This window comes from Phoca vitulina, unplaced genomic scaffold (genome assembly GCF_004348235.1).
Source record: "Phoca vitulina isolate PV1807 unplaced genomic scaffold, GSC_HSeal_1.0 scaffold4, whole genome shotgun sequence".
NCBI lineage: Eukaryota > Metazoa > Chordata > Mammalia > Carnivora > Phocidae > Phoca > Phoca vitulina.
Genome location: NW_022589707.1, coordinates 77,492,497 through 77,515,010, shown reverse-complemented (window position 1 = coordinate 77,515,010; position 22,514 = coordinate 77,492,497). Strand labels below are relative to the sequence as shown.

The 22,514-nt window shown below is 41.6% G+C and overlaps 2 protein-coding genes across 7 annotated transcripts in view; one reads left to right on the top strand and one right to left on the bottom strand.

The window, feature by feature from the left end:
• The window catches only part of CCDC146 (coiled-coil domain containing 146), a 117,488-nt gene extending 98,746 nt beyond the window's left edge, over positions 1-18,742 (top strand). The window contains exons 11-19 of the mRNA XM_032402307.1: positions 247-417; positions 1,800-1,888; positions 1,978-2,142; positions 4,911-5,135; positions 6,724-6,952; positions 11,581-11,709; positions 12,267-12,404; positions 15,798-16,046; positions 17,034-18,742. Of these exons, the coding sequence (XP_032258198.1) occupies positions 247-417; positions 1,800-1,888; positions 1,978-2,142; positions 4,911-5,135; positions 6,724-6,952; positions 11,581-11,709; positions 12,267-12,404; positions 15,798-16,046; positions 17,034-17,237 (1,599 nt within the window). The 3' untranslated portion in view covers positions 17,238-18,742. The remainder of the gene's footprint in view (positions 1-246; positions 418-1,799; positions 1,889-1,977; positions 2,143-4,910; positions 5,136-6,723; positions 6,953-11,580; positions 11,710-12,266; positions 12,405-15,797; positions 16,047-17,033) is intronic.
• Positions 18,743-19,062: 320 nt separating this feature from the next.
• Positions 19,063-22,514, bottom strand: part of GSAP (gamma-secretase activating protein) — an 85,095-nt gene continuing 81,643 nt past the window's right edge. The window contains exons 24-27 of one of the 6 annotated variants that reach the window (XM_032402305.1): positions 22,399-22,460; positions 20,744-20,845; positions 20,481-20,580; positions 19,063-20,093 (exon numbers count right to left, since the gene is read on the bottom strand). In XM_032402305.1, coding sequence (XP_032258196.1) covers positions 20,002-20,093; positions 20,481-20,580; positions 20,744-20,845; positions 22,399-22,460 — 356 coding nt within the window. In that variant the 3' untranslated portion in view covers positions 19,063-20,001. Of the gene's footprint in view, positions 20,094-20,480; positions 20,581-20,743; positions 20,846-22,398; positions 22,461-22,514 lie in introns of those variants that run through there. The other 5 variants (XM_032402304.1, XM_032402302.1, XM_032402301.1 and 2 more) reach the window with 5 other exon arrangements.

Genomic DNA, 22,514 nt, shown 5'->3' with positions numbered 1-22,514 from the left:
TTTATGTCTCTTTTTTTCTTAAAGTTACTTGAAAATATAGTCTGATTAAGAAAAACTTGCATCCCATTAAACATGTTATCATATTTGCATATTCTTTTATAAAATACTTGGAGCTAAGGCAGTCAAGTTACTTTGTTTTACGCCCTAGTAAAATAAATTCTACATAGGAAATAAAAATTGTTAAGATACTGGCCCTAGTGTGTTTCTTCAAACAAATAAGTTATAATATGTTGTGTTTTTCCAAAGAAAATCCTATCAGAAGCTGAGTCCAAGTTAGTGGAACAACAACTTGCAGAAGAAAACAAGCTTTTAAAGGAGCAAGAAAACATGCGAGAGCTTGTCTTCAACCTTGTCCGTATGACTCAGATCAAAATTGATGAGAAGGAGCAAAAATCCAAGGATTTCCTGAAAGCTCAGGTGACTGCATTTTTGTAACCATCCATTAATTACCATAAGAGTTCAGGAGATCCTCAATTTTACACAGTGTCTGTTAGAAAGCTGTAATTGTATCCTTCAAGTTTGACTATACAGCTTCCCCAAACAAGACTCAATCATATACTGAAAAAATGGTTTCCGGGTTCAATTAGCAATAGTCAGCAATCTAGAGGAAAAACGAACCGGGTCAATGACAATGAGCAGAGGATTCGAGCACATGACAACTTCAGTAAGAATAAGGTAGGTGTCTCCGGGGGGACAGGGCTGACTGCTGTGCAGGCCGCAGATCTCTCTGATTCCCCACCAACTCACATGCCACTATGGTTTGTCCAAGAACAAGTCAAGAGCAGTAGCGTGAGACTGCTCTCCCTCCCAAGTTCTATCAAGCCAGCATTATTTAAACCAATGCTAGGATGCCCTTAGTTACTGCTCCATCCATGATTTTACCGGGCTCCCAACAAAGTACCAGAGTTGACCCAGTGCAACATCCCAAACCAAAAGAACAATGAAACCAATGGCAAAAACGACTCTGCTGCCATGCTAACTAAAACTCTAAAATCATTTTATTCCATGAAAGGATTATGTTCAGAGATTTCCTGTTAAAAATGAATATGATATGACATATTACTAAAAGAGAATACCGGGATTTACCGTGTGACCCAGATGGTGGCTGTTTTTTTTTTTTTTTTAAGATTATATTTATTTGAGAGAGAGAGAGAGAAAGAGAGAGGGAGAGGAGGAGCAGAGGGAGAGAGACAAGCAGACTCAGCCCTGAACAGAGAGCCTGACGTGGGGCTCAATCCCACAACCATGAGATCATGACCCGAGCCGAAATCAAGAGTCGGACGATTAACCAATTGAGCCACCCAGATGCTCCAGATGTTGGCTGTTTCTGAGGGCAAACTTTGTTCTGAGCAAACTTTACCCGGGGTAGCATTTCTTCTCGGAAAAGCACCTTAAAAGCATGGCTTCAGTTTCTCACAAAACACCAAAAAGGGTTCCATTTGTAACATCTGTCAAAACTAACTACAAATCCTCTTCCCTCAGCTACCCTCCACAAACTCCTCACTTACCCAGCCCATCTATGCCATCCACACTCACTCTTAGGCTCTCCCAAAAGTTCCCCAAACTTCTCCTCAAAGCCAACCTATACAGGCTCTTTTCATTCTCTTTTCTCTTACTCTTTCTTGTCCTTAATTAATTCAGTTCAGCTGGCCAGTCAATTTTCCGATCTCTCCCTTACAGTTCCCCAATTACACAACTCAGCTAGGACAGGAATGAGATAGGGTGCAGCTGGGAGTATTCATATGTTGATGGTGATGGGCTTTTTATTTTTAATTTCACACATAACTTTCATATTTCAGCAAAAATATACCACCATTGTTAAGGAGATCAAAGCAAAGGATCTGGAAATCAGAATACACAAGAAGAAAAAACGTGAAATTCATCGGAGGTAAGAGAATTACATGATGATTCATCTTGTTACAGGTGGGGAAAAAATGAGTTTTATTTCACAAGTTTCAAGAACACTTGTGTTTTCAGACTCAAAGAGTTTGCTAAACTGTATGACACCATCCGAAATGAAAGAAACAAATTTGTTAACTTACTTCACAAAGCTCACCAGAAAGTAAATGAAATAAAAGAAAGACATAAGATGTCATTAAATGAACTGGAAATTTTAAGAAATAGTGCAGTTACTCAAGAAAGGTAAGTGTAATAATAACTATTGTCTTTTCAAAAGTTTCTCTTCTGATTCACTGAACTCTAAAGAGTAAAGTAGAAAATAATAGCCTTGTTTTTTTTTAAGATTTTTTTAAAATTTATTTATTTGTGAGAGAGAGAGAGAGAAGGAGCACGTACAAGTTGGGGGTAGGAGCAGAGGGAGAGGGAGAAGCAGACTCCCTGCTGAGCATGGAGCCCAATACGGGGCTCTATCCCAGGACCCTGAGATCATGACCTGAGCCGAAGGCAGACGCCTAACCAACTGAGCCAGCCAGGTGCCCCAGAAAATAATAGTCTTACAAAGCTAGAAGAGCCCTTGCTCAAAGATGCTTTACAAATGACAATCTAGGGGCCCCTGGGTGGCTCAGTCGGTTAGGCGTCTGCCTTCGGCTCAGATCATGATCTCAGGGTCCGGGGATGGAGTCCCCCATCGGGCTCCCTGCTCAGCAGGGAGCTGCTTCATCCTCTGCCTACCCCTCCCTTTGCTTCTGTGCACAGATGCGTGCTCTCTCTGACAAATAAAATCTTTAAAAAAAAAAAAAAAGACAATCTAAGCATCTGAATGTGATTCTGTATGCTTCCACTGTTTGATAGCTATATTTTTAAGTGAAGAAAAAACTATATACTATTTATTTTCATTTACCAAGTTAGAAAAGCACAAATTTGATAATTTGCATTTAAAATTAGAAGACAATCAAATGTTTATTAACCAGCATCCCCTGGTTATGGATTTGAAGCATCTAATGTGCTTGTAGGAGACAGTATAGCAAAGTGGTTAAGAGAGGTAGCTTTCTAGACTCCAATCCCAGCCCTGCAGTCCTAGCTGCATGACCTTGGGCAAGCTACCTTACTTTTCTGGGCTCACTTTTCTTACCTATAAAAATAGTCCTTATTTAGGGCACCTGGGTGGCTCACTCAGTTAAGCGTCGGACTTCAGCACAGGTCATAACCTCAGGGTCCTGGGATTGAGCTCCTTGTGGGACTCCATGCTCTGTGCTCAGCAGAGAGTCTGCTTGTCCCCTTCTCTCTGCTCCTCCCCCTGCTCGTGGTCTCTCTCTCTCTCAAATAAAACCTTTTAAAAAAAATAGTTCTTATTTTATAGGACTTTTTATCATGAAATGAATTAATCCATGTAGACATACTCAGAAGCATCTGGCAAATTATTGTTTATTAAATTTATTATTTACAATATGGTAAGATCTATTGGAGTCTCATTTATATTTAGTCCCTGATCTACTGAGTTTATACAACCTGAACTTTTTCTGGTGGCCATTATTGCCAGTTTCCTTTTATAAAGCTATACAAAATGGGCTATTGTGTGGGAAGTAGTAGAGGGGTAGGGATGGGGGAGGGGATTGGTAGGAGTAGGAAAATCTAATTTCCAAACAGATTCTCATCCTACATGAAAGTAAAATATCACTTATAAAGGCCATGCATTCATTCAGCATTTATTGTGATGCTGTATTAAGTCAGGCACCACTTTAGGTCCAATGGACCTTATCAGATATAACCCTCTCTGCGCTCAAGAGGGGACGACAGAGCAGTAAATGAATTACTATAGTCTCTTGATTTGACAAAGTGGGGCAGCAAAGGCTTGGGGCACAAAAGGAGAGACGTCCTAGTCCAGAGGAGTGGGGAATCTGAGACTCTGGGAAGATTACAGAAACTCCTGAAGAGTATTATATGATGAATAACAATATTACTGCAGTAGTCCCCCTTATCTGTGAGGGATACATCCCAAGGCCCCCAGTGGATGCCTGAAACTGCAGACAGTACTGAACCCTATATATTCTAGGTTTTTCTTCCCTATACACACATACCTATGATAAAGCTTAATTTATAAATTAGGCACAGTAAGAGATTAACAATACTAATAAAAATAGAACAATTATAGCAATATACAGCTGACCCTGGGCGCCAATCCCTGCGTAACACTTAACTACTAATAACCTACTCTTGAGCAGATACCTTACCAATCCCATAAACAGTTGATTAACAAATATTTTGCATGTTATATATGCTGTATACTGTATTCTTACAATAAGGTAAGCTAGAGAAAAGAAAATGTTGAGAAAATCATAAAAAAGAGAAAATACATTTACAGTACTGTATTTATTAAAAAAAATCACGGATAAGTGGACCCACGCAGTTCAAAACTGTACTGTTCCAGGGTCAGCCGTACTGTAATAAAAGTTATGTAAATGTGGGCTCTCTTCCGGACCCGCATGTAACTTACTGTACTGTACTCACCCTTCTTCTCGTGATGACGTGAGGCGACAAAGCGCCGCGGCAGCAAGCTGAAGTGAGGTGAAAGGCGCAGGCGCGTTTGTGACGGAGCGTTAGGCTGCTGTTGACCTTCCAAAGAGTCGGAAGGAGGAGCATTTGCTTCCGGTGGACGGATTTCCGGGTGGCGCGTGAGGCTGCAGAAAGCGAAACTGTGGAAAAGCGGGGGACCACTGTACTACTATTGTCATTTCAAGGGACATACTAAAGTGAGAGCTACTTGGATAGTTTCAGAAGTCTTCGTTATTTTTTTATTTATTTTTTTAAAGATTTTATTTATTTATTCATAAGAAACAGAGAGAGAGAGGCAGAGGGAGAAGCAGGCTCCCCGGTGAGCAGGACTCTGGGATCATGACCTGAGCCGAAGGCAGACGCTTAACCATCTGAGCCACCCAGGCGCCCCAGAAGTCTTTGTTATTTTTAAACTAAAGAAAATGATAATCTTTCCCATTTTCCCCTTATTTTTAAAGAAAGTTACAAAATTCCATGCTGAAACATGCCAACAATGTTACTATCCGAGAAAGCATGCAAAATGATGTGTGCAAAATTGTAGCAAAACTTCAGGAAATGAAGGAGAAGAAGGAAACCCGGTTAAGTAACATTGACAGACTTGCCAATATGATCACAACGATTGAAGAGGAGATGGTGCAGCTTCGCAAGAGATACGAGAAAGCTGTTCAGCGTCGAAATGAAAGGTGAAAAACCAAGAACCTAATGTGAGAAACGAAACACCTGGAGATCCGATTTAGAAATGTTGCCCCTTCTTCTCTAGAGACTTGACACTGGGGTGAGGGGCATTTGACATTCAGGTTTCATTATCCTTTTGCAGGGGCGTGGGGGGTGGGGGGGATGAGCTGTGTGTTTTGCCTGAAGTAAGAAACTGTTCTTTTAAGAGAGGCAAGAGTAGGGTTTAAGTCCGTTGCTTAAATATCAAAGTTCTTTCCCAGGCTACCAGTCGGGTTGCCTCTGATACCATCAAGTTATTTCAGTATAATTGACATAAATAAGTCTTTGGATCTTGTATCCACTTTTGTGACAGATTGGTCTTAGTATGATATTTATTAAGCCTCTCCCAGCTCATTTTCTCAGCAAGTAGGACCTCTCAGAAGAGCATTATTTCTTCCAGGCTACAATTATGTCATCAATCAATTACTACTGCAGCAGTTTTCCCAAGCTGCTCGTGCTAGAGAAATCTGGTATGTGAAATTGTAGGGTCCTGTAGGAATTAAGTCTGGTATCATATCTTTTTCTTCACTGTGGCTTTGGTTGTGGGCTGCTTCATCTAAAGCTGTGTGCTAAGCTTTGGACCCCGAAGTTACAAAAAGGTGGTAAAGCATTGCTCCTAGCTTGTTGTCAAGAGAAATGAGAGGATCACGAGAAGAGCCAATAAACAGCAAATGAGATGAAATGTGGAGTTAAGATTAAGCAAATGCAACTATGTGCGCACATGTTTTAAGGGAGGAGAGAGAAATAGAGATAAAAAGCAATTAAAGATGAACTCTGGGATAATTGATATGCAGAGTGTGGGAAGACTTCAGGGTGTGAAGACCACTAATTTTTCAAACTACTGGCAGGTGTTTTCTCTGGGAAAAAAGAAAAAAAAAAGTCCTCTTACATGGCTCACGGCACAAAACAAATTATTTAGGCAGTGTGTTCCCAAGCTCTGGTCAGACCTGTAGGGCTGGAATTGGAAAATTCTTGCTTTGTTTCTTTCCCACATTCTCCTCACATGGAGGGGTCTTTCCCTTGGCATGCTTACAAAGGACAGAATTTTGCCTGTTTATGGGGAAATTTGCATCAAAAATATTCAACTTTAAAAAGAACCTAATGGGCCTGGCAAGTTACATAGAATCACTGCAGAAACACATTCCCTGGCCCCCTGCCTGGGGACTTCTGGCCAGACCTCAGTTGGCAAGTCTGGCCCCAAAAAAGGGTCTGCAGAAAATCAGATTATGGGGTCACTTTGCTCATGCCTGGGGAATGACATTTTTTCCCACCCTAGGGAAACCTTTGGGACTTGCAGAGATACTGTGACCAGCCAGCTGCGTGATCAGCTAGCTCAGAGTCGAAATGCTAACCAGCCCTCCCTCTCCTATCCCCAGGAAAACAAAAAGTGTGCAGTTTAACTAGAAAGCCAAGAGTATATATCTATTGTCTTCTGAAATTATGTAATGTTGATATGTATTTTGTGCCCAGATCCAGAGGGAATCCCTGTGACTAGTAAAAAAAAAAAAAAAGTGGTCTCAACACCCTCTTAGCCTCTGCCTCTCCTTTTGGCCATAGTGGCGTTCAGCTGATAGAACGGGAAGAGGAAGTGTGCATCTTCTATGAAAAAATAAATATCCAAGAAAAGATGAAGCTAAATGGAGAAATTGAAATACATGTCCTGGAAGAAAAGATCCGGTTCCTGAAACTGAAGATTGCTGAGAAACAAAGACAGATTCACGTGACCCAGAAATTACTGCCAACCAAGAGGGCCCTGGACGCCGATTTAGCAGTGCTCCAGATTCAGGTGGGGAAACGTTCATCAGACACTTCCTGGGGCCATTTGCTTTCCCTACCCCCTCCTTTATTGGTTTGAAGATTGTATTAAGTTCTTACATGTAAATTAAGCCATGCCCCACCTGGTACCTGTACAAACTCATGAGTTATATGTCTTCTTTAAAAATGTCACTGCTCCGGGGCACCTGGGTGGCTTAGTCGGTTGAGCGTCGGACTCTTGATTTCGGCTCAGGTCATGATTTCAAGGTCATGAGCTCGAGCCCCATGTGGGGCTCCATGCTCAGTGGGGAGTCTGCTTGAGATTCTCTCTCTCTCCCCCTTCCCCTCCCCACGCTTTCTCTCAAATAGATAAATAAATATTAAAAAAAAAAATCCACTGCTCCAGGGTGGAATTTATGCTCAGGCATCCAGGCGACAGATTTTTTTTTTTTTCCCATGAAGCATTTTCTGCCTTCCTTGGAATTCAGACCCTCCCAAATCTCAACTCTAGCTTCCTTATAGCTCATAATTTAAGGAATCTGGGCTTTCACTGCCGCTGGCATAAGTATGTTTCTGATGCTTGCTTGAAAGATCTCAGGGACCAGCTTGCTCTCTCATTTTTAGAACTCCTGCCCCCTGAAGCTGAGATTGTTGCTTGTTAATTGGCAATCACATATAATTAGACTCCTTATTAACCCCTGTAGTTTCCCCGTCATTTAATAGCCTGGTCTCTGACATGGTCTTTTTAAAAGTGGAATAAAACCAAATAATTTAAACATGAAGTAATAAATAAATACATAGATGTATACATAAAAAATGAATATAAAGCTACTTTCTTCACATGCAATAATCTTTTTTTTTTCCCTTGGTGAAAATAGAAGAAAAAATTAAACTGAAAAGTTTGCGGCTTATACTTTTTTCCATTGACTCAATCAATGTAGCAGGAACAAATTTTAACCTATCATATGTTTTCTAAAATGTCAGGTTTGTTTTCAGATTTTTTCTGATGATAAAATTAAAACATGTTCAATTAATGAAGTTTTGAAAAAAACACCAAAAATTAAAAAAAATAAAATTCTATTCCCAAGGTATAATCACTATTAAAATTATCAAAAATCGGGTGCCTGGGTGGCTCAGTCGGTTAAGTGACTGTCTTCGGCTCAGGTCATGATCCCAGGGTCCTGGGATTGAGGCCCGCATCAGGCTCCCTGCTCAGCGGGAAGCCTGCTTCTCCCTCTCCCACTCCCCCTGCTTGTGTTCCCTCTCTCTCTGTGTCTGTCAAATAAATAAATAAATCTTTAAAAAAAAATTATCAAAAATCTGGAAGCGATCCTTCCAGTTTTTTTCAAGGTGTATAAGTAAATGGTTTTCATTAGGTCATACTGTGGACAGTTTTGGGTCCGGTTTTTTTTGTTTTTTCATTTAATTATGTCATGGGGATTCACATGACTTTGCGGAAGCGGATGAGGGGTCCACCTTCATATCTTATGCCATTTGAATGTGTGAATGTGGTATCAATGATAGGATCTTTCACTGTACACAAATGTGCCAAGGTTCTGATTCCAGCATTTGTTTTTTTAGCCTTAAGTTCTCCTATTCACTTCTTCCATAAGTGTAGCCCGATGTAGATGGATTGGCTGGAACACCCCCAGGCATCCCTCAGGCCTCCAAGGTAGCCTCCCCAGGATTCCTGTGGCCCTGACTCCTGCTGCTAGTGGTTCATTTGAGAGATCCCTTCATCAATTGGCACGCACCCCGCCTGGTTCACTTCTATGCCGTGTCAGTACAGAATTCAGGACTCGCTCCTTTTTCAGCCTACCTACACAAAACCACTCCTGCAAGAGCAAGACCTTTGTCTGTGAATTGATTGAAGGTTTGGGGCAACAGCATGCTGGTGTACATTACAGAAATGTGAAGAACTTCAAATTCAATATCAGACATCCATGCCCTGCATAGATCTGCGGGGCCACCCCATACCATCCCCAGGCGTGTTAGCCCATGCAGCACCCTAGCCTAGCTCCATTTCACTGGCCTGTCTTTACACCTCTCAACCTCTTCTCCTCTCCACAGCCTCACCTCCCCAGATTCTCCCCCCCAGGCACTCCACAGTTGTCTCAATTTTACAGAATAATTTGTCTCCCTCCAGCTCCTTCTTAAAACACAGCCTCAGGGCCATTTTTGCCCATACCAAACTATCAAGATGCCCAGCAGAACAAAAGGACTTTAAATTCAGTAAGATCCACAACAGAAAAATTCTCTCTCTACTGTGTAAGCATTTTCTGTGTGTTAATTGCAAATCAATACTTCTAGTCAATGGATAAAATTCATTGTTCTTAAAATATATGCATTTGGCATTTCATTATATGAAACCAGTTATCTGGTGTGAAATATGAGTTCAGTTGACCCAAGAGGAAAATATTTATTTATTTATTTTTATTATTATTATTATTTGTTTAAGGATTTTATTTATTTATTTGACAGAGACACAGCGAGAGAGGGAACACAAGCAGGGGGAGTGGGAGAGGGAGAAGCAGGCTTCCCGCTGAGCAGGGAGCCTGATGCTCGGCTCGATCCCAGGACCCTGGGATCATGACCAGAGCCAAAGGCAGACGCGTAACGACTGAGCCCCCCAGGTGCCCCAAAAGGAAAATATTTAAACATTTATGCCTGATATGAGCCTTTTCCATTCTGACTGCCTATGAATTGAGACATATATATGGTCTATGTGTTATCATCAGTTACGGGTTCTGCCAGAGTTAGATCTAAGCTTAAGAACTGTTGAATAGAAAGTTTCCCATTAGTCTTCAAACTGCACTTATTTGTCTACTCAGCACAAATCACATGGGCCCTTCGAAGGACATCATGTAAAGTTTCGAGCCTTCGGCAAGTCATTTTTCTACCCTACCTTGCCCTGTTCGATCCCTGTCACATCCTGTTATTTGTTACAGCTGCAATGTTTTGTGTTTTTTTTTCAAAATCTTCCCATTTTTTGTATCATTTCCAGAATTCCCTTAAGGTTTGTATTTTTTCAGTTGCTTGAAACAGTTTTTAATTGTCTAACAGTTGAATCCAAGGATTATCATGAGTCATATTTCCTGGTGCTTATAATCATAGCTCCTTTTTAGGGATCTTGGAAGTCACGTGAACTATTTTAGGACACAACACTATTTTGTATAAAAAAAGTAAACATGGGAATTAAGGAGGGCACTTGTTGTGATGAGCACTGGGTGTTATATGTAAGTGTGAATCACCAAATTCTACACCTGAAACCAATATTGCACTGTGTGTTAACCAACTGGAATTTAAATAAAAACTTAAAAAAAGAAAAAGTAAACAGTTTTTCCTCAAAGACCCATGGGGAAATGAGAGCAATCAAGGCACTATTTTGATAAGCAAGCACTGTATTTTTGTTCCTTCCTTAATTTCCTAATTAAGAAACAGAAACATTAAGCACTGTTAATAATAGATGGAATAATTATGTATTTATGCTTGGTTACGTATATACATATACTTTAACTCCATATTAAGGGCAATTAAGGAATGTTGAGGGGGAGAAAAAGAAAAAAAAATAAATTATTTATGTCACCATTTTAAATTCTTTTTGTGAGGAGGAGGCAAATACATGAATTAAAACTTAAATTCTACCCCTATCACTCTGGAACGCGTTGTGAAGTACTTGAGATGTGTTCTCTCGGTTAATGAATCAACCCCATTAGATTGGGCCTTATCTTCCCATTTGACAATTGAGGCAACTAAGGTTTAGAGAAGATAAATGATTTGCCTAAGTTTCTACAGGTTTTCAATAGGAAAGTTAAAAATGATGACTCATGGGGGCGCCTGGGAGGCTCAGTCAGTTAAGCGTCTGCCTTCGGCTCAGGTCATGATCCCAGGGTCCTGGGATTGAGCCCCATGTCGGGCTCCCTGCTCAGCGGGAAGCCTGCTTCTCCCTCTGCCAGCCACTCCCCCTGCTTGTGCTCACTCTCTCTCTGTCAAAAAAATAAATAAAATCTTAAAAAAAAAAAAGAAAAAGAAAACAATGACTCTTGGTTTTCACTGTGTTCCAAAAACGAAACCAAGAGTGACTGCCACTCCTACTTGGGAGTTGCCATATTTCTTCACCTTCAAATATGAAACATTATATTAGGCGCAAATTAGCACAAAAGATATAAACAGTCCAGGCTGTTCCTCACAGACCTGTACACTGTATTGGCCTAATAATTAAGAACTTTATTCTCTGGGAAGCCATTAAACCTATTGCCAACAAAGGGTTTTAAGCTGGAGTCTACTATGTTGTCTACTTTGGCCTCTGTAACAACCTAAAATAAAGAGGTCGGGTCTGTATAGTTTGGGCTCTGCAGCCACCCAGCATCCCCTAGGTATAACACAAAGGACTGGTTGTAAGGTCAGCTCTTTCTTTGATGACAGAACTCACTGCCTTGCTTCAGAGATCGGTTACAAGCATTATCCTCATGGTACCATGGATGAGCCGACTTATTTTTCAACCCAGGTCCCGGCTGATGGGATGTTAAGAGTTCTCTTTCACCTTTCCCTGGATGGATCCTACCAAAAGACTTTAAAGCCCCTGGACTATGTGGTTTTAAAAATTTACTGAGCAATGGAGTTAGTTTTGAAGTTAATGTTTCCTTCTTTGTTTAATAGTTTTCACAGTGTATAGACAGAATAAAAGACCTGGAGAAACGATTTATAAATCCCGAGGATGAGAACAGAATCCGCTTCATTCCAGGGAAAGATATGACCCAAGAACAAATGATCAAAAAATTAGATGTGGTAAGCATTCTTTCTTATAATAGTGTCAGCCCCTTGTTGATCAGTGTCACAGATATCTGTGGTACTGTTTCATCTTATGCAGACGGATTTATCCCTCATCCCTCACTATTCTAGCTACTAATACAGTCCTTTCATCATAATCCAGTAACAAAACCTAAGCTTGTTTCTAATGCTTGCCAGAAAGAAGTAAAACCTTGAGTGGTTTCAAAATGCCCACTTTTGTCTCATAGCCCAAAGGGACAATTTTGGCATTTTCAGTGGATTAATTTGTCTTCCTGATGGGCGTGTATCAGAGGAATGGCAACATAGAAACTGGGTGGAGCTGAGAGGGCCACCCTCTGCCATGGAGAGGAAGAACTCCCAGAGCTGTCTGGAGGGGGTTGGGGCAAGGGAAGTCTTGACTTAGCCCAGTGCTGAAGGCTTTCCTAGAGCTATCTTGGCAACTGTGTGAAAGCAATCTGTGTTCATTAAGGGGGAAAAAAATAGTGCTCTAATTAAGAAAGATTTTGACTTGCATGACTTTTTTTCTTTTTTATTGAAATTGTTTTCAACTGTAGCTGGAACTACAGCTGGCCAAGAAGGAGGAGAAGTTACTGGAAAAGGACTTCATCTATGAACAGGTGTCTCGGCTCACGGACAGGCTCTGCAGCAAAGCTCAGGCCTACAAGCAGGACACACTGCTCTTAGCCAAGAAGGTCTGCCCGAGACCCTGCCTTGTCCCTTCTGCCTGCACTCCTTTCATTTTCCACAGACTGCTTTATTTATCGAGGGCAGCACTGGAGAGGTTAGGCTTTATGACTAGAGACAAATGAAGTTGTAAAATTAAAGAGGTAAAGGTGAATCTTAGAAAATTGTCCAAAGTAGGGTTCAATCTTGTTCCCTGAATGAATATTCACTGGATACTGGGCAAACTTAAGCTTTTCAATGACAGTTTACAAGTTTCACTTAACAGGGCACCTACTCAAAATATGACAATTACTACCCTTATAGTTCCTGTGCCAAGTTAAATCCTTTCTAATTCCTTGTGATTAGAGGGCCTCACTTACCCAGCGGTCTGCATGAAAGCGGCCCCAATCCAGAACTCAGCCGGAACCCAGAAACGGACAAGGACCATTACAAGAGAACAGCAATCACACGACACCCATCCCTAGTAGTCCTTTGGATGGAGTCACGGCCAGGCCCCACTAGCAAGACAACACTAGTAGCATGGAGCTTCCTAATTTCATACATTTAAAATATGAGGACTGCTGATTCACAGCTACCCAGTCAGGCTGGGACTGGTCGAGCGGCCCTGGAAGGGGCAGCCAGCAGGAGGGTGGTTGATGATTTGGGTGAGGCAGGGCCTTGCACCACAGGGCAGTCAGAGGACCCTTCCCCCCCCCCCGCCCTTACGAGGCCCCCTGCCCCTGGGAGCCTCCCCCTGTGACAGCACAGGGATTTTAGGCAGCAATAGTTACTGAACCTACTATGTGCTCCCCTCATGAGCGCACATGAGGGTGTGAGGGTAGAAACAAAGAGGAAGGGAAACATGGTCCACACCTAGTGTCGGGAGACAGGTAAAAAAATAAATCATGGTAACACCCACACCCATGATGGTGGGCTCCTGGGGGCAGTGACTGTTCCTCATTCTTTTTTTTTTTTTTAAAGATTTTATTTATCTATTTGAGCGAGTGTGTGTGCACACGTGAGCAGGGAGGGGTGGGGGAGGTGGTGGAGGGGCAGAGGGAGAGGGAGAGAATCTTAAGCAGACTCCCCGCTGAGTACAGAGTCCCACGCAGGGCTCAGTCTCATGACTCTGAGATCATAACCTGGGCCAAAACCAGAAGTCTGACTCTTAACCGACTGAGCCACCCAGGTGCCCCTGTTCCTCATTCTCCTTAATTTCCCCAATGCCTAGCGTGCACTAAACTCAAGAATTTATCGAATGAGTGAACAGTCATTCCCATTCCAGAAACAGTTCTGGCGCACTAAGGAAACAGAATCATTGTAAATCTCAAGCCCCCTTTGCTGTTTTTATTAGGCTTTTACAGGACTGCTCTGAGGACTTCCGCCAGCCGACTGATCCCTGTCCCGGGGCTCGTGTGCAATTCACAACTTTACTTCAGAAAATAAGAAATGTTAAGACTTCTTTAGTCTCATGATCTTTGCCTGAATTAGCATGCCCAATGTTTCTCTAAATGTTGCCTCCCTTCCTTTTGCAAATGAATTTCCCTTTCTTTAGGGGAAGTCCGTTTTCACTGAGGGCTGGCTTGTCAAAGCTGTTGGCAGAGTCTGTCCTGAAGTCAATTATAATGCTATAGAAATGCAAATGGTGGTGATTGCCACCTGGGAGGGTTCCATCAGAGGAGTCAGCCTGGTGATTTATCTCTCCCCCCGACCTTTCCCCACCTTTGGTGCTCTCTCCCTGGCTTTTTTTTTTTTTTTTCCATTTAAAATTATGATCTCTTCATAGTAGGCAGAACTAGAAGGTAGAATGTTTCAGATCCCAGGTCTGTGATTTACCAATATTAGTGAGTGACCTTGAGAAGGATACATAAATGACCTTAAAACTAAGTTTCCTAATCTGTGAAATGGGTGTGATATCAGCTTAAGTTGTAAGCATTCAGTAGTTAAGAAGTGGCCAGTCCCTTGTGGGAGCTCAACAAGAATGCGTATCTCAAGTCTCTCACCTTTCCTAGATAGCTTATGGCTCCTCTTGCAAATTTCCCAAATGAACAGAAAATGGGAAGTCCCAGGGCACCTGGTTAAGTGTCTTAACTCTTGATTTTGGCTCAGGTCATGATCTCAGGGTTGTGAGATTAAGCCCCATTCCCCATATTGGGCTCCACGCTAGGCATTGAGCCTGCCTAAAATTCTCTCTCTCCCTCCTCCCCTCCCCTCTTCCTCTAAAAAAAAAAAGTGGTGGCAGGGAGGGGACATCCCAGTCAAAGACTTAGAGCAGCCCAGAAGCCCAGAATAACACCATCCTTCTTTGGAGGAGAAAAGGAGGATGGCTAGTTACATAGTCCAAAGTTACACACACATACACACAACTGATGAATTAATGAAATTTAAGATAATGACTCATCATTGAAGCTTTAGCTTCCTAAAAATTACTGCAGTGTACAACAGTTTTTAAAATGTATATTCCCTATTCCTTTAAAGAGACAACGTATATATAATAATCAGTCATTATATTTTCAGAGAAAAGTAAATCACTGGCAGCAACATTTCTCTATGCAAATGTAGACAGGATAGACCAGTGTATGCTCTATTAGAAGAAGAAAGTGTCAAGATCAGGTGTAGTTTTTGGAAGCTCTTATTCATGTCTCAGTGTACCCTGGTTCAAAGGACTGGAGGATTAGAATAGAATAGAATAGAATTTATTAATTCCGTCATTCAACAAACATTGTTGTAATTGTGCTTGGTGCCTATGTTCCACTTAGGCCTATCTTTTAATTCTTTGATGATAACTAGCTGATGTGAAATGGTAAACATACACATAGAACAATGGACATTTCATTTCAAATTATTGGCCAGATTTTCCCCAGGTTCAGCTCATGCTTGCTTATGATCTAATAATGATGCATCCCAGGAATTATGATCAATAACGCAACCATAATGAGGTATGATATTTTCCATTAAAAAATCATTTCAGATACAGGACCTCTGCTGATTATCTTATGTAAGTAATGAGTAATTTTTAAATAAAGTTTTTGTTCTACCAGATTTTTCTCCACTGGATGAGTGACAAATTAAAAACATGGCAAAATTAGGCCAAAACTTAGATCTCAAGAATACCCTGTCCCCTTCTCCTTATCACCTCCTAAAAATAAAGGGACTATTTCCCTCAATGCTATCCACTTGGAACCCCGGTAACTAGATGAACAGATCTGTTTCTTCTCCATCCTATCCTTATTTACACAGCCAGGATATTGGGTTCAATCTCTGAGATCTCCTCTAATTCTTATTTTCTCTGAATTCCCCCTTAAACTCTCCTTCCTTGAGGCAAGAATGCCCCCCACCATCCTAGACAGCCCTTCAGCCCACCGTTTTCTTAACTCTTCATGGAACATAAGTAGTCTAAGCGTTGGGTTCTTTCATTCTAGATGAATGGCTACCGGAAAAAGATCAAAGATGCTACGGAACAAACAATGGCTCTTGTTGCTGAGCTGTCCATGAAACAAGCTCTGGCCATTGAACTCCAGAAGGAAGTCAGGGAGAAAGAAGACTTCATCTTCTCTTGCAGTTCCAGGATAGAAAAGGGCCTGCCACTCAATAAAGACATTGAGAGGGAATGGTTGAAGGTACTTCGAGATGAAGAAATGTATGCCTTGGCCATCGCTGAAAAGTCTCGGGTAAGCTTTATCTTCCACGTCACATTTGTAAAGTGTGCCGGGAAGGGCCATTTTCAGAGATTTCAGTCCTCCCAAAGTATATGAAAAATTTCCCACTCTACCACACACTTAGTTCTGACAATCATTAGAGAGGAGTTTTGCTTAAGACAGGACGTAGACAAGTCAAAATCATAGTCCAAAGTGCCATAATATTCTCCAGAAAACACTCATCGAGCACCAAGGCCCACCCCACAGTCTTATGTCGTGGCCTGTGTGGCTGAACGCCACGGACTCCCATTGGCAGGACGGTGGCTGGGCTGGCACTGGTTTTATCAAAGGTCTGTAGTCTCTGTCCTTGCACCCCTGCTGAGAGCACACCTTATTCTCCCACGTGTGGCTACCAGGGCCCCCACAGCACACTGTGAGGCCTCCGGCAGCTGCCGGTGGTCACAGCCCTCTGCAGACTCTGCCCTTGGTCTGCGTCATAGGCCTTAAGGTCACAGCCTTCCTCTCCTGCCACTGGCCTCAGTCTAGGTCTGTCACTGACTGCGCCCGCATGTGACCTTGAGGTTCAAAGCAAGTTGCTGACCACTTCTCTCCTCTGGTTCTACTTTACTCCTTAGTTCCTCCTTTGTAACATTTGCTCACCAATGACTTACTCCAGCCTTTTTCAAAAACGTGGAAATACTGAGTGCTTGATGAAAGATATTGAAGCTGGAATACAGTGAATTTAGGACCCACTAACCAGTTTATGGTAAACCCTAAATCCCAGGAACAGAATAATGCTTGAGTAACATAGGTCATTCCAATGAGACACAGTGTGTGTGTGTGTGTGTGTGTGTGTGTGTGTGTAGTGACGCCACCCTCATAACCCCCTGTCCCTCTGGGAACATATCAGCCAGCACGGCCTAAGGCTGCTCAGACCCAGCTGTGTCTGCTGGGCCCTAAGGATGAAGTGACTTCACTATCGTTTTCAGAGAACTAAAAAGGAAAAATCATTCTTTGCAGGAGTTCTTGGTAGCAGATAACCACCAGCTGCCCAGTGGTGTTTACACAACCGCAGAGCCACGTCCCAATGCCTACATCCCAGAGGCCGAGGCCACTCTTCCTTTGCCCAAACCATACGGCGCGTTGGCTCCTTTCAAGCCCAGTGAACCGGGGGCCAATATGAGGCACATAAGGAAACCTGTTACAAAGCCAATTGAAATCTGAGCATGTGAACCAATCTGGGCTTCTGAAGGAGACACTTTAACCAGGCTGCCTCATATGCCCAGCTGGAAAGTTCCAGTGTAATAGCTCTAAGTTACAGACAAATGCAGTATCCACAATCGACCAGCAACGGAGAACAACATGGCTTCCTTTTACACTCATCAGCTACTATATTTTACATGATGTTAAGTAGGACATAGAATTTTCCTACAATTATGTCAAAGCATATTTCTGTATTGTTCATTTTTTTCTTTTTCACTCTATATATTGACTACCTTTCAGAAATACATAGTAGTCCAGGTGCTATAAAAATAAATCAATTTTCAATGCAGTACAGAAATTGGCAGCGTGGTCTTTGTTTATTGAAGAAGAAAAAAGCAAATACTGTTCAATATATTGACTTGAAAGAGAAAGATAGAATGATTGTTTGAAAAGGAAAATATCCCAAGTATCACAGAGGTTATAATTCACTTTGTTAAATAGTTGCATTTGAAGTTCATGTTGGTAAATGTAAATCAAGTAAAAAGCAGTAAGGAAGCTTGTCCTTTTAAAAGTAATATTATGGTCATTCTTTTTACAAGTAAAGAATCCTTTTGCTTCAAAAATAATTATGCCCTAATTTATCTTTCCTATAAATCTAGATTTTTTACAACGTTACATACAAATAAACCTGTGATTAAGTTCTGACTCCAGATTTTTAAAAATTCCAATGAAAACATTTATAGCTTTGCATGTGGCAGAGTTGAACATGAGGCCAGTTCCACTTACTTCATTACTCTGATTTTATTGCATTTCACCCAAGCATATTTTCCTAATTCTGTTTTTATATTTTCTCACGTATGATACCCAAGTGGATTTTAAAACTGACTTTACTTCATTAATATGTTCAAACCATATTTCATATTGGTGTTGGGTATGGATTTTGTGTCACAATTCTGGAAGTGAGAAATACCACATCCCTTCTTCTTCTTTTTTTTTTTTTTTTTGCTAAATGAAACAAAATCTGTTCCAAGCCCCTATCCTGCCAGAGTGGAGGGAAATTTAATCTCATTCTCAGCCTACAAGTTAGTCCTGAATCTAACTTGGTTGTTTTATAAAGTTATTAAAAAGCAAAGTGCCTGTGATAAGTAACAGTGTGTGGTTAATACAAAGAAATACTGCGTACTTAAACACACCTCCTGTGTCGTAGGAATTAGTAATTGCATCAAGGATCCAAAAATAGACCTGTAGGAACAATGCGAGAATGGAAACCTAATTCTTTAACACAAAGGGATGGATGTTAAGTAAGTATCATGGCCTGCGCTACGGGTACCTACGGAAGGAGCCACTGTGCGCGGGCGTGGCTGGGGGTCACGGTCGGATGGACCAGTTGATCCGGCCCTTAAACACAAGTAAGATTTTAATAAGTGGGGAGGGGCTTCCACATGGGGGAAATAGCCTAAGCCAGGCTCGGAAGTAAGAAGACAAAAGCTGCTCAAGGCCTAGCGAACTGCCCTGGCTGGAACAGCATGTTCATGTCGGGGAATTGTGTAAGGCCGGGATTTAGGACGCGCTGAACGTCAAGGAGTTTGGGTCTTATCCTGTAACGAAGGGCTATGAGCGGAGGGGTGACAGAACCAGTCTCAGTGTAAGTCAGATGACTCGGACTTCAGAAAGACACCGAAACAACGCAAGTATGAAAGGGCAGGGAGTGAAAAATAATGATCTTGAGATTTTGAGCCTCTGTGACAACTACATATTTGACCAAAAAGGGAACTTCTGTAGGAGAGGGCAGTTTTGGGAACACAAGTATGATTTTAGAAAAGAAGTTGAATTATTGTACTAGCCTAGTGATATTTATAAGCATGACAATTTCACAAGTTCACTTGGAGAAATTGTGAAGAGAGAAAAGCAAAGGGCACCGGCTGACCCCAGGCAAGCGACTACCGTTATGGGTCAGAATGAAGTCACTATAAAAGAGAGAGGGAAGAAAAAAGAAAAGTGGGAGAACTAGTTAGGTGCCATGGGGGCCCTCAGAGAGGGAATATGCTCATGGACTCATGATTCCTGGCTGGAATAGAAAGGCTATGTTCAAAAAACGAAAGACTCAGGCAAAAACCTTCAGTGTTTCTTCTTCTTCTTTTTTTAATGAAAAGAGATTACTAGATCAAACTTTTATAAATACAAAAAACTTGAACATATTAAAGTACAGTTCCATCTGAACCATCACAAAGACAAATCCTACTCTCAATACCATTATGTACACACTGCCGTATATGACAAATTATTCTCTACTGGAAATAGCAGATTTGACCCAGTCCAAATTCAGTTCTTTGAAAAGTATCCTCTTTCCAAATAGAGTTCTTCTGTAATGAATTTTTATGCTTGTCATATGTTATCTTCAACAACACATCTAGTTTTTTTTCTTAGCACCGTCCCCTACATTTTTTTTAAAGTGTAATTTTATTTCACAGTGCAATACAAACTCGCTTTTGGCCTGTGAAGTCATTAGGAAGGTAAGCCGCTAAGTCGTCACTGAGGACACAGCATGCCTCTCAGACTGTTCTGTCACTCCTCCCCACTTGACTGCTTGTCTGCTTTTCAAAGCCGGGATGAGGTACAGCAATTTAGTTCTGTCTGAACAAGTACCAAACTGGAATTCAGATGGCTTAACAATGTATTCTGATTTTGGTTACCAATTTTAAAGAATTGTAAAGGACTCTTGACGGAAGTCAAGCTAATGCACAAGATTAAAATACTGGGAGCGGATACAACTGCGTTTTCTCTTTCATAAGCCTAAAAGCATTGTGGTGTGTTTTAGAGCTGCTTCCTCTACAAATTTTGCATCCACATTGTCATGTCCTTCAAGAGCATACAGAGCTGGAAAAATAAGGAGAAAAGAGTTACTGCGTAGCCATGGAACTTCTGTAATAACATTGTGTCTGCAGCTCATTGACATCGTAATTACTTTATATTTTAGTAAAACACATTACTCTGAAAATGTGTTGTTAAAATTTATTCTACCTCAGCCCCAAGAAAGGTCATTCGCATCAACCATATGGGTTTTGAGCCTCTTAAACCCGCTTAAAACCTCAAAGGTGATTATTCCTTTGATAATTTACTCTAGGATTAATCAGTGTGTTACCGATTAAAAATAGCTGCAGTAAGGACTACTTAGAAGTAAGGAGTATTCCAGAAAGAAAGGGGTCCACAGAAGTGAATAGGGACTGATGTGTCAAGAGAAAAGCAGGAAAGCCCTAAAGTTACCTTCACTGGAAGATTCTCTATCTGTCAGTATTTCAATGAAGTAGTTCAGGGGCAGGAACTCCACACTGCCTGGCGACTTGTCAATCATAGAACTCCGGGGCTAAAAGGGAAACCACTTCTGGTATCAGCTCATTCTCCAAAACAAGCACAAACTTAAAAAAGGAGGCTAAGAACTACAGCTGCTGTCTCTGTGGAGTTGATGAAATAGGCAAATAGGATCCAACAACAACATTTAGTGGGGCTGTGCTTGCTCGCAGACTCACCTGTTTCTTATAGTTTAGCAGCAGTCGCTTCACATGGTTCCGGGAAATGATGTTAGAACTCATAGGATGATCCCAAAGTCGGCAGATCTTCTGACCAATAAGCTATTACGCAAATTGAAAAATATGTAGAGCGGGATTTTTAGGGCAGTGAAACTACTCTGTACAATACTCTAATGATGGACCCATTGCATTATACGTTTGTCCAAATGCATAGAATGAACAACACCGAGAGTGAACCCTAACGTTCACTATGGGCTTTGGGTGATTGTGATGCGTCAATGCAGGTTCGTCAGTTGTAACACATGGACCGCGGTGGTGGGGGATGTTGGTAATAGGGGAGGCTCTGCACATGTCGGGGCAGGGGGGCGGACAGGGAAATCTCTGGACCTTGCACTCAATTTTCCTGTGAACCTAAAACTACTCTAAAGAAATTAAGTCAATAATAACAATAAAAGAATGGGAAAAAATACAGAGAGGAGAATGTAGCTTATACTGCATTAAGTACATGTACCTTATACCTACTTATAATTTAAAAAGGATTATTCCAAAGTAGCTGGTTAGTCTAAAAGAGAGGCCCTTTATGGTTAATGACCCTTGAAGAAAGGCCATTTCCTATGAGGTGTGCCTCTGAATTTTGAATAAATACTCCCTTAAATTCAACCCTGAGGAAAGTAGTTTATTCACTGATGTTGCCAAATTCTTTTTCTGAAATGGAGTTCATCTGCTACTCTTCAAAACTGGGTACCTGCAACTCTAAGTGAGGTCTCGATAGGAAACAAAAGGTTGTTCTTCCCAGTGTCCTGCCCAGAAAATTTTAATTCCCTAAGAGCTTGAGGCAAAGAAAAACAAAACAAAAAAACCAAATTAAATGTTCAGAGACTTTCCCCAGAGAGATCTAGCTGTGGAAAATATGCTTTGTTTTCTATCCTTGCCTTTGCTTCAGTAAGCTGTGAGGAGGAGAGGGTGTTACAAAGGAAAACGATTAGGTCCAGAAGGCAGCGGACATCCCTTCGTGGGAGGATCGTGCTAGAGATACAAGTGTGCAAGGTATGTAAACAGAGCAGAGAGCTGGCTGGCAGGGTCAGGAAGTTTGCGGAGTCCAAGGCTCTGAAGACCTTGCTGTGGAATTTCATATTTTCATAGTATTTCTGACTCTGAGAGCCAATATCCCCCATCAAAACAAGGAGTGCCTGGCAAACCCTTTCTCTCGTGTCTCTCGTTTGTCCTTCAACCTGGGAATGTCTTCCTGCCGTAGTAGAAAGGGCAGTGGGAGGAAATGCAGTTCCAGAACCTTCTGACCTCACTGGATTTAAATTTCTTATCAGTTTAAATGCCAAAAAACACCTGTTTCCCCTCTCCCTCCCCTCAGACTCACAGATGTAAATATTAGTGCAGTTTCCTAAGAGGGGAAAATGGCTAAGTGTCTCAGGGAGGCTGTGCCAGGCAGTACAAAGCCAGAGGAACAAGCCTTTTGTCGGCGCGGCAGGGAACGGCCAGCGGGCGTGAAGATGGATGGGATTTCTGGGAAAGGACTGAAAAGTGAAACAATTCAATTGACTTTAGCCCAAAACAAGTAAATGCTCCCTTTGCAAGAAGAAACTGAAGGAGGGTCATACCAAGGCTTATGGAGAGAATAAAATATAATTCAGGATTACCGGGGGAAGCCGCACAATGATGCTGAATTTTAGTTTTTCATTTTTCTCTGAATTGTCCAGATCTACAAAAAAGTTAGATTGGCAAATAAAACAAATCTCCATTTTAATATGTGAGC